This window comes from Limulus polyphemus, unplaced genomic scaffold, assembly GCF_000517525.1.
Source record: "Limulus polyphemus unplaced genomic scaffold, Limulus_polyphemus-2.1.2 Scaffold2019, whole genome shotgun sequence".
Classification (NCBI taxonomy): Eukaryota; Metazoa; Arthropoda; class Merostomata; order Xiphosura; family Limulidae; genus Limulus; species Limulus polyphemus.
This window is the reverse complement of record NW_013667629.1, coordinates 153,397-165,702: the sequence shown is the minus strand read 5'-3', so window position 1 is coordinate 165,702 and position 12,306 is coordinate 153,397. Positions and strand designations below refer to the sequence as shown.

Genomic DNA, 12,306 nt, shown 5'->3' with positions numbered 1-12,306 from the left:
AGAAACAAACAAACAAAACTTTTTTGATGGGTTTAAAATAATTATAGTTATCCTGTCCTCTGACATTTAAAATTGTTGTTTAAGAGAAGAGGGAGGTTAATAAAAGAATATTAAATTGGGAGAGAAAAAAAATTCTTATACGAGTGATTCTTGATTTCAAAACCATTTTACTTTTATTAATTTCCAAGTTGTAATGGAGTTACATTAAAAAGTTATTGTGTTTGTGTGTGTGTCTGTATATAGTAATAATAATAATAAATATGCAATTGCAAAATGAGAAGTTAATAACATCGTGTGTAAGTGGGTGAAAGTTGTCGGCAACCGCAAAACGATGAAGTGAAAATAAAGAGAATAAGTAAATTAAAAGGGTTTATGTTCACCTTTCATATCTTATACAATATTTTGCTGTTATTAGTATTCTGAACTATTTAGGCTTATCTGTGTCTGGATTGTTTATTCTTTATTTGATTTTATTACTGGGCAACCACCTTCCTATTTTTGGCTGCAGCCATTAAATGTATGGTTCGGTTCGGGACATTATGGGTTCAAGCACCTGAACCAAGCCCTCTGATAACTTCAAATGTGTTCATTTGTTTTAGCACAGTAGATTCTCACCCGTTGTTGTATAACTGAAGAGACGAACTGTATTCAATGCTACTTGGAAGTTAATGTACAGTTATACACCACTAGTGACTATATAGGTTTTTGATATTTTTTGTGCCATGTCTTGTTTTCATATATATTTATCTGCATTTATATATATTGTTCTTTTGTATTTAATTTAGTGGCTGGTGAATTATTTTGGCTCGCTGTCTGTAGAAGACTCTCTTGAATGTCTGAAGGCCATGCTTACTCATAACATTCGACAGAACCTGCAAATTTCCGTACAGGTGGCGACAAAATACCACGAGCAGCTGTCCACCACTGCCCTCATTGATCTTTTTGAATCGTTCAAGAGCTATGAAGGTTTCTAGTTATAATCTTTGTAATTTTTTTTTACTATTTCTTACATGTAGGCATTCATTTTTGTCATCAGTATAACTGGACAATTAGTGAAATTTTCTGATTGATTAATCATTGGACTCATTAATCGATTACTTTTAACTAATTGATCATTCTTATAGATATGGCTAAAGAAACAAACAAACAAACATTGCTTATTCACACATAAGCTAGATAGCTAAATATAAAAAAAACCTTATAATGCTAAAAACTGTATTTCAATACCCAAGTTAGGCAGAGCACAGACAGCTTAATAGATTTCCAGCTTTCTCTACTTGTGTCTCAACAACTGTTGTTTTGACAAACACTTGTCTGGCTTTACAAGTGGTACTTACTTCTTAATATTAAATGCTTTTCCAGTCTTTAAGTTTGTAAAAGTTAGATATAGTCATTGATTAAAGAGCTTAATCCTAGGGTGTAGTAGATAACAACAACATGATGTAGTTGTTTGTATGTTTTGACAGTTGGGAGTTGATTAATCAGTTTTTTGGTGTTCTTTGTTATTATGTGAGTACAGAAATCCATAATTGGATGTTTACGCTTTGTAAAATCTGGTCCCCCTAATTATGGTTTTATTTAAAACTGTTGTTTGTGTTACTTCTCATTCTCCTCCTCCCCCTCAATTATGTAGCAAATATTTTGTCAACTACAAAGTTCCAGATGGTACATGTAAGCATATTTTGTTGTATTTGATTGTAGATAATAAATCCGTGTTGTAGTTGTTGTTTTTTTTACTTATACTATTGCTTCACTAATCCCGTTATCTCGGTTATAAAACTTTCCCCATAAAGTGAATGCTTCATGTTACGGTATTTGTTGCCGAAACTGTAGCTGGAAACCTAACGTATGAAATATTAGATTTGAACAACACTACTACATTAAAACAAGTGTTCAAGATACTTTCAGGCCTTTTGATACTTAACATGAATAACACCAAAACTCTTAATTCTTGTACTTCAAAATCAGTTCAGATTTTTTTCCATCAGGATAGTCAGTTGCGATTCATAGTAAGCAAAATGAGAGAGTGCTTGTTTTGATTTATGTTATAAATATTGTGATACAAAGAACACATTAATCGTCAATTTACCAATGTGTTTCTATACTCTTCAACACCAGGGGAGCTCGCATATTGTGTAGTTTTATATTTTTGCTTATTACGGTACTCTGTGTAACAAAATGGCCAAAAAAGTAGGATGAAAACACTGTTTTTTAGTGTAAACTACAGAGGGGATTCCGACTGTAATTATTGGGGTTTATGGCTGTTTTAATGGTACTTTTTTATGTGACTTTTATGATACTAATCACAAAGACTTAGGTTTGATTTTGTGCATAATTTGTTTACAAAAATGTGTTTTAAAAGGTTAAGCTAATATTTAACCAGCATGTTGCTATGGCCCAACTGTTGAGTGCTATTAGCCCTTCAACAATCCATCCAGTAATCAGTCATTCTATCTGGTCTGTTAATCAGCACCGCTTTGCCACTTTCGTTTTAAGTTGTTTTAGTATCTTTACATGAACTGCTACTGATTAGCCTTAACATTAGTGTTTCTTTAGTTCTTGGTTGTGTTTCATTGTTTAAAGTTGCATGTTGCATCTCTTTAAAATGTAATATCTTGTTAATATATATAGGTCTCTTCTACTTCCTTGGATCCATCGTAAACTTCAGTCAAGATCCGGAAGTCCACTTTAAATATATTCAGGTGAGTATATTCAAGTAAGTCGCCAATGACTGACATTACTGCATCTCCCCACCCCCCACCCACACAATTTTTTCTTAACCTTTTCAAAAATATGTGAACAAAACATGGGACACAGTTCAGTTTCTTTGTGGAAGTTTCACACATTACTTAACCAGGTCTCAAGTTTCATTAACATAATTTTAGAAGAGCTTAAGAAAATGTGTGCATGGGGTGGGGGGTGATAATGACACCATGGAAATGTCATAACATGTAGTGTACTTAACCAGGTCTAAAGTTTCATTCACAAATAAAAAGGTGTGGGGGGTGGAAATGGCAGTGTGATGATAATTTATGGTAAGCAAATAAGCATGCTTGTAAAATAAAGCTTTATTGTAACATAGTGTGTGTGTATAGATATACATACATTCTTGCATACAAGATCACCAGAATCTTTGGGATCTTTAACCTTTGAACTCTACACACTACTACTTGTTGAAGTTATGTATTTTGAAATATTCCAGGCTGCATGTAAGACTGGACAGATTAAAGAGGTGGAAAGAATTTGTAGAGAAAGTAACTGTTACAATCCTGATCGTGTGAAGAACTTCTTAAAGGAAGCCAAGCTTACCGACCAACTGCCACTCATCATTGTCTGTGACCGTTTTGACTTTGTCCACGATCTTGTGTTATACCTGTATCGCAACAACCTCCAGAAGTACATTGAAATTTATGTTGCAAAGGTACTTTGTAGTTTATCATTTTAGTACCACTTTGAGTCAAATCTGTATAGTATTTTTATGGCTTTATATAATGTTTCAAGTTTGTGAGAACTAATAATTATTGAGTTTTTTTGTTATTCTTCTTACGCAAAACAAATTTTCTTGCAATTTTGTAAAGAATTAAAAAAAGGTGGCAAAGTGTAAAGAGAAAAAAATTTAGAGATCAAAATTTTATATACAGATGCTTCACAAGTAGCTTAACATATATATATAATTTTGTTTGTATCTGTGGTAACTTATTGATAATATGACCAAACAATAATAGGGTTACCAGATGTCTCAGTGAAACTCGTTCCATTTTTTAGCTTTATTTTTTCTGTCTCAATGAGATGCAGAAAAAATATTTTTCGCTCTCGATATCTGGTAACCCTAAACATGAACTAACTTTTGTAATGTTAAAAAACACAAAATACTGAAAAAGTTATAATATTTTCATGTGATACCATTCAGAACTTCAAAGTTAGACATTTTGATTCTGGAAAATCCATTTAAAATTTTTTTACATTTGTAGAACATGATTGTAAGACCTTGATGTTCTCAGTTCAGTGTTCTGAAAGTTTAGGTTACTGAGTGAAGGTCAATGTCACTAGAATTTGAAATATATAATTTTTACTTTTGTGAAGATTGTTCTCTGGCTCTAGTTTTAAAACATTCAAAGTAATTTGAGGCTAGTGCTCTTTTCAAGTAAGAATTTAAAAAAACGACAACATTTATCTTATTAATTTGATTTATCTGTAGGATTGGGGGTATTATTACTTATTACATAAATATAATTTTTTTAAAATCTCTGGTTTGATAACATTATGCTTCCACTGATATTTTTTTATATCTAATTAATGAGATTGAGTTATGTTGACTTTACTAGGTCAACCCATCCAGACTCCCTGTAGTAGTGGGAGGATTGTTAGATGTTGACTGTTCAGAAGATGTCATTAAGTCGCTCATCATGAATGTGAAGGGTCAGTTCTCCACCGATGAACTGGTAGAAGAAGTAGAGAAACGGAATCGACTCAAGCTGTTGTTGCCTTGGCTGGAAATGAGAATACACGAGGGTATCATTGAATCTGCAACTCATAATGCCATGGCTAAAATTTATATTGACTCGAACAACAATCCTGAAAGATTCCTAAAGTGAGTCAGAAATTTCATGATAATTAACCTATCACACTGGACTTGCACTAATAGTGACCAAGTTGACAAAATTATACTAACTACCTAATATTAGAATTTAATAAATTAGGTCCAAATGCTTGCAAAGGTTCTCTAGTTTTATATAATTATAAACCGAGGAGTATAGTAACATTTTAAATCTCTCTGAACCAGTTTAAATTTTTTTTACAGAAAGGCTTGTCTCTGAAAAAATTTTCTTCAGATTATACAAAAAAATATAACTTACTAAATTTTAAAATTAAGAGTTGTGTGCTGTACTGATGCTTTCTTCTTTCGTTTTAAATTCCGTAGAGAGAATCAGTACTACGATAGCCGGGTAGTGGGTAAATACTGTGAAAAACGTGACCCTCATCTGGCTTGTATTGCATATGAACGAGGAGAGTGTGATCGCGAGCTCATCAAAGTTTGTAACGAGAATTCCTTGTTTAAGAGTGAAGCTCGTTACTTGGTGAGACGTAAAGACCAGGAGCTGTGGGCCGAAGTTCTAAATGACACCAATCCATTTCGTCGCCAGCTTATTGACCAAGTTGTACAAACAGCCTTATCTGAAACCCAGGATCCTGAGGACATTTCTGTTACTGTAAAGGCATTCATGACTGCAGACTTACCAAATGAACTCATTGAACTGTTGGAAAAGATTGTTTTAGAAAACTCGGCATTCAGTGACCACAGGTATGTTAGACAGAGGCTTTGTACATGTTAAAAAAGTAGTTGATAAAAAAGTGAACCAGGTGTGTTTTGTATTACAATTTCTTTTACCACAAGGTGAAAAACATTTTGGTACTAAATTCACTAGTAACTAATAGGTGGCCTTAAGAATAGATATAAGCGAAACTACATCAATCTCCAATTATAAACCATATGTAAAAAAAAAACGTTTTTGGATAAATTTTTCTTTGTTACCTAACAATAGTTGATGAGAATTGAAATATTTACATCTGCAGTTTTGAGTTGATCATAGTGTGCAAGTTCTTCATCAATATTAACTGACTTGCTTTATGTTTACTTTATACCACCACAGTGAAAAGGAAACCAAAGTTTTAAATGTAATTAGGAAGCTAGTTAGTGTCAATCAAGCATAATTTGTATGAAACAAAATCTACACCAGAAGTTTTAGTTTTAAACTGAAAAGGTAGTTTAAGATTTACTAATTGTACTGAACTGACAGCCGGAATTTATAATTTACACAAGAGATAAGTGAAAGTGACCTGAGTTTTATAATTTTATGAAATATTTGTTCTTTTTGTGTTTACAGAACAGTATTATGTGTTAATGCTTATGGTTTAATAGTGTTACACATTTAAAGAGAGACCTGATTTAACTGAAGAGGTTTTTATGGTATTTTGTCTTTTACTTACTTCCGTGTTATTTACATTCAATCAACTAAATTTCAGAAACCTCCAGAATCTTCTGATCCTCACAGCAATCAAAGCCGATCGAACTCGTGTCATGGAGTACATCAATCGGCTTGATAATTACGATGCTCCTGACATTGCAAATATTGCCATCGGAAGTGAACTGTTTGAAGAAGCTTTCGCCATATTCAAGAAATTTGACGTGAACACTTCTGCCATACAGGTACAGACACTTTAAGTATTACTTTTGTATTCATTACTGGAAGAGAAATCAACAAATTAAAGAGTTTAATCATGAAAATTTCTCAGTTTTTAAGCTTTGATAATGATTAAACCATGTTTACTTAAAAATAATAGTGCTACAATTTAAGTAGATCTTGCATTAAAATAAATAAAATATAGAGATATAAGCTGAGATTTATTTAAAGTTTACGTATCTGAAAACTTACTCATAATTATCATGTTAACACTGTACGAGAACATTGTTATAAATAAATGTATTTTTGAGAAACTGTTTTCATGTGTCATATTCCAGGTACTTATTGAGCACATCCAAAACCTCGACAGAGCCTATGAATTTGCCGAACGATGTAACGAGCCTGCAGTTTGGAGTCAATTAGCTAAAGCACAGTTAGATCAGGGACTTGTGAAGGAGGCCATCGATTCTTTCATCAAAGCTGGAGATCCTTCTTCCTACATGGATGTTGTCCAGACTGCTCACAAAACAGGTATATCACTTTCTCCAAATCTTTAATAAACTGTTCTTGTATTAAAGAATCTTATTACTTAAATCCATTAGAATATTAAGCAACTCTAATCAAGTGGTATATCCTCCGTGTGAACAGAATATAGTGTAATCCATGTAGAATATGATACGTTTGTGTTTAACCCTTTATATAAAGTCCTGTTGGGACTTTTCAACTAGCAAAATCATTTAAGAATGAAATTCAGTGACCATTAATATCATTGGTCAGGGTTTGCACAGATCTTTAAAATCGTGAAAAGTCATGGAAAATGAGCCCTTGAAAGTTTCAGTACTAGGAACCTTGCAGAAACGTGTAAGTCACGGACATGTAAAAGTGCTGAAGTTTCAGTTTCAATAAAAAAATTGTCCGTGAAACAATTGGTTTAGTGTAAAGAAATTAAACATAACAGTTTGGTTAATAGAATCAGGTTTGTATGTATATGTTTCATGTTAGCCATTATGAATCTCGTGACTTGCAAGATGTAAGACTGTTGCAGTTTCCACTGCGGGAACATTTCATTACCGGGAAAACGAAAGTTTAATCGTGCGTAGCGGGATCCAAGAGTTGAGGAACTTTCTTTTGTAAATTCTGTGTAAAAATCCATGTTAACTATGAAAGAACTATATTTAAGTAAGTAAGTATTTACTGAAATAACCATGATGTTAGAAAAACATGTAGGTTCAAGAAGTCTTGATATAAATGAATAAAAACCCTATAACTGAAATAACCAGATAGTTCTTCAATTTTACACAAACTTGTAAGGTGGTAAGTACTGTTTTGTCTTTTTCGTTAACATACATCTGTCAAGATAGTTTGTTTGTTTTGAATTTCGCGCAAAGCTACACGAGGGCTATCTGCGCTTTCAAGATAATAAAAAATACTCCCTAGAAACTGATAGAAATTTAAAGATAATTGCATAAGATTTAAAATTACACCTGACATGCACGCACCATAACTTTTCCAGTTACCTCCGTTGTAATCAGAAGAAATACAAATATACAAATAATAAATGTGTTGTTATTTAGACTTTGTCTCTAGTGAGTAACATTAAGATTTAAAGTTTTCATTCTTTGCAATAAATAATTAAAAATAATGTTTTAAAATTGAAACAAAAAATATATATATTTTTTTTCAAAGAAGCTATGGTTTGGAAAAAAAAATTTTTTTTAATTTTTTTTTAGAACGTTATAACGTAATGTTTAGTTTTCTTGGAAACATCTCTTAAAACTGTTTTAATCAATATTTCTCTACCTTTTATTAGTTTTCATAAATTTTATAAACTTTTTTCTCTTTTTTTTTTTAGAAAACTGGGAAGACTTGGTTAGATTTCTTCAGATGGCTAGGAAGAAAGCAAGGGAGTCGTACGTAGAGTCAGAATTGATCTATGCCTATGCCAAAACAAACCGTCTTTCAGACTTAGAAGAATTTATTTCGGGGCCAAACCATGCCGATATCCAGAAGGTAGTTTTAGTTTATGCCATATTCAACATAGTGTTTAACAAAATCAGCTTGTTTGTTTTTGTTTATATTTGAATGGGAGATCTTCTACATATGATATAGAAAAGTTAGTGACCAAAGTGTAATTCAATATCATTTTTTGCTGTTTCTAATGAACAATTTTAATCAGTTGTCCAATACAGCTAAGAACGTAATATAGCTAAATATACAGTGGTATAGCTGTGTCATTTCACTAAACTCGTGTCCTTAGTCCAGTTGATGATGCTCTAATTAATGTTTCTCTAACAGATCAACCCTTTATTGGAGACGGAATGTTAAATATGGTTCTAGATTTACTACAGGTATCTACGTGAAATGTGGCAAGCTTTTTAGTCTGCTGTACATAAAAAAAATCAGATCATTACAAATGTGTTCATACTCAAGATATTCCTTTATTTTAATTCGTTTTCTATGCTCTTAGAAGTAACTTATGAACTTCAAACATGAGGCTTTAGAGTGGAGTGTTTATCTAATGTAGTTGATTTAAAATGTATGTTATAACAGCTGAGTGTTTTGGCTTCAGATTGGAGATCGGTGTTTTGATGATGGCCTCTACGAACCTGCCAAGCTGCTGTACAATAATGTGTCCAACTTTGCTAGACTAGCCATTACGTTGGTTCACTTAAAAGAATTCCAGGGTGCCGTAGACAGTGCTCGCAAAGCAAATTCTACACGTACTTGGAAAGAGGTAACACTGAGAGCTGGTATCAAACCTTATTAGCTGACTTAAGGATAAACTCGTACAATAAAATTAGGAAAAGTACATGACTACTTGAAGTGTTTTTCATTATTTTATAAGCACTTGTTTATTTCTCCAGTCTATTATATTTTCACCAAACGATGTAGGAATGATACTTTAATAGATAAATGAAATTCCAAATACCTTTTCATGGGTAGTTATTTTATTTATTTTTCAGACTTTTTTTCTAAGCATTTGACTGTTTTGTATAATCAAGTGTACTTCAAAGGTCAGTGGTCAGCACCTCAGAGTTCATATTTCTATGTTGTTTCATTTCTAACCTTGCATAACTTGTAGACCATGCATTCCAGTTAACAATGAAGTTTTTTTTGGTCTGTAATTCAAAATCATTTTAGCATTAAATTTAAGATAATTCCAATATTACAGAAAATTCGCATTGTTTGTAAAAATCGCTTCTTGTTTGTTAATTTCAGTTAGGGGATGTTATGTACATTTGTAGTTTTTGTTCTAAGAACTTAACCCACACTCTAATGTTGAAAGTTTTTTTTTTGTACACTTGTTAAACTGTATATTTTACTTTACAACTGTTATAAATGACTTTTTAAGTTTTCTTATTAGTGTAACAATTGCTTATAAGTTTCCCTGAATGGGAAGATAACGTTTGAAATGACTTTAGAATTACACAAGAAACTTTAAACCACATTTATTATCTCGAAGATTGGCAATATTTTAACTTGTACTGCTGGTGAAATTTTTTTCATGGCAGTTAATCATTTTCAAATGTGGTTTAATTTTATGACAAGTCAAAAATAATTTATATATGTAATACAGCTAAGTTGATGGTTAATTTTTTGTGTCCTAGGTGTGTTTTGCATGTGTGAATAACGAAGAGTTCCGGCTAGCTCAGATGTGTGGGCTTCACATAGTGGTCCACGCTGATGAACTGGAAGATCTCATCAACTACTATCAAGACAGAGGTTACTTTGAAGAATTGATCAGTCTTCTAGAGGCTGCCTTAGGTTTGTGACGCCATTATGAGCTTATTACTGCAGCATTTTAGAGGTTTAAACCCATTTCATTGTGAAATATCCGATTTCATAACTATGGTCATTGTACATAACTTTTGTAGAATATAAAAAATATGGCAAGTAATTTCTACAAAATTAACTTTAATTTTTCAAAGATACATCACCTTTTTCTGAACCTAACTTTCTTGATATCTATTACTGATGCTATTTCATTATAAGGAAGGGAAGGACACTAAAATTCTGTATTTTTGCTATGTCACAGTTGTGTGTATTAGTGCCTGATTATCTTCACATAATTCTGTAAATCCCACAATTTTAAGGGAGATGTTGTTGTTTTTTTTTATTAATCTAACAACTTTCCCCTACAGTTGAATAAACTTGGAACAAAGCTTGAGATGATTATAAATGCAAGCATAAGAACAGGTGATAACGGTTGTTTTTGGTTTGATTGAAAATCATTTTTGGAGTATAATATTATAAAGTAGGTGTGGTGTACAAACTAATCCTTAAAGTTCCAGTTTTAAAATAAAGCTGCAAACCCAGTGCTCAAATGCATACATAAATACATAATTATCTTATTTAGATTATTTGTGTGTTATAGAATGAGGATTTAATGGATTTTATAATAATTTTCATCCACATTTTATGTGCGATGCTTAAATGTGATCTTGGTGTTCTAATTTTGGCAGTATTCTTTATAAAAAAACTAATGCGTTCTTGTAAATATCACACTTGTTTTGTGCAACCTGCTTCGGAGGTACATTTTGTCAGTAGTGTATTGGACTAGATGTATACTGTTTCAAGTGTTTTACTTATATGCTTTGTTTGAAATACAAGATTTTCTTGGCTACAGGTCTAGAGAGGGCTCACATGGGAATGTTCACAGAATTGGCCATTCTGTACTCAAAGTTCAAACCTTCTAAGATGAGAGAACACTTGGAACTTTTCTGGTCTCGAGTAAACATTCCAAAGGTAAGTTTTTATTTTCTCATAAAAAAAAACTGTTCGGTTTTCTTCCAGTATAGAAGACTTGGAACAAAAAACATCAGTGTTTCAGGTGACATTGTACATTAAAGATAGCCCTGACAACAACCCCTTTTTGGGTTTCTTTTAACTTGCTTATGTGACCTGATACCATAAAGCTTCTTTTTTTTTATTTATATCATATGAATTATTTCACATGGCATTTCTTGTTGTTTAAATTCAAGTAACGGTAATTTTTAGCCTTTTAACAGGGTCAGAGAGCATACATTTGGAAATCACACATTCTTTAAAGATAAGAAATTAATTTAATCTTCATGAATAAGTTTTTTTTAAAACTATGATTCGTGAAGTGTTCACTGAGTCGGTCCGAGTGAAAGGTGATTTTCATGTTAAAAATAAAAATACTTCATTTAATTTTAAAGTTCTAATATTTCATTTTCACGATCTCTACAAACTGTTACATGAATAACAAAGTTTTTTTGTTTTTTTTCAGTAAAACTTTATATTTTTTTCTCTATCCTAACACTGACTGTAGCAAAATAATCGAGGTAAAGTGAAAAGTTAAAAAATTTGAAATAGAATTAACAATACCTCTTTCTTTGAAAGTATAATTATCTTGAGAGTTTCACATTACTTATCTTCACAGTGTCATGTTTTCTTTTAATTTTCCTACTGAACTTTATACTGGAGAAACAGCTTATCTCACCATGAAAAGCAATATATTGTAGCAGGAGGCCCATTAGCTGTTTGATCTCTGCATTTGTAGTCATAACTTTGTTGGTTGTTGAAAAATATAAATTCATGTAGCTTTAAATTATGCATTTTTAGAACACACAGAATATATTAGTCAATAGCATAGAATGTCCCAATACTAATATAATGTAACTGGCTTTCTAAGTGAACTATAAATAGGTTTAAAAAATTCCTTTAGCTGCTAAGAGTTAAGTGAATTGAAAGCTAACTATTCAAAAAGAAAACTGTAATATGCCTTATGTAGAGTATAGTCTACTCTTTCAGTCAGCCGTATAAGGATGAAATAATTGTGTTGAAAGATGGGAGGGGGTTCTCTGGTGAGTTTGACAAATTTCTTGCTATCTCAGCAAATCGAGAAGATAGGAGGTTCAAGTTTTATATTCTTACTTATAATTATGTATAGTATGTTTCTAATTTGTTTGAGACTCTGAACAAATGTGGGTCAGGTAATACATGTATAATCATTGATAGTGAAGAACAGTAGTGAGTAATTACAACAGTTGTGATACTTTGTTAATAAGTCACTTCTAGGAAGTGTCATATATAATCAATGACAGTGAAGAACAGTAGTAACTATAACAGTTGTGATACTTTGTTAATAAGTCACTTCTAG

The 12,306-nt window shown here is 31.9% G+C and overlaps 1 protein-coding gene across 1 annotated transcript in view; it reads left to right on the top strand.

Moving 5' to 3' along the window:
* LOC106465683 (clathrin heavy chain 1-like) overlaps positions 1–12,306 on the top strand; it is a 43,548-nt gene that overhangs the window by 22,419 nt on the left and 8,823 nt on the right. The window contains exons 15-25 of the mRNA XM_013925920.2: positions 786–966; positions 2,632–2,702; positions 3,203–3,421; positions 4,326–4,591; positions 4,922–5,302; positions 6,025–6,208; positions 6,521–6,713; positions 8,035–8,192; positions 8,752–8,916; positions 9,791–9,947; positions 10,810–10,928. Coding sequence (XP_013781374.1) covers positions 786–966; positions 2,632–2,702; positions 3,203–3,421; positions 4,326–4,591; positions 4,922–5,302; positions 6,025–6,208; positions 6,521–6,713; positions 8,035–8,192; positions 8,752–8,916; positions 9,791–9,947; positions 10,810–10,928 — 2,094 coding nt within the window. The remainder of the gene's footprint in view (positions 1–785; positions 967–2,631; positions 2,703–3,202; positions 3,422–4,325; positions 4,592–4,921; positions 5,303–6,024; positions 6,209–6,520; positions 6,714–8,034; positions 8,193–8,751; positions 8,917–9,790; positions 9,948–10,809; positions 10,929–12,306) is intronic.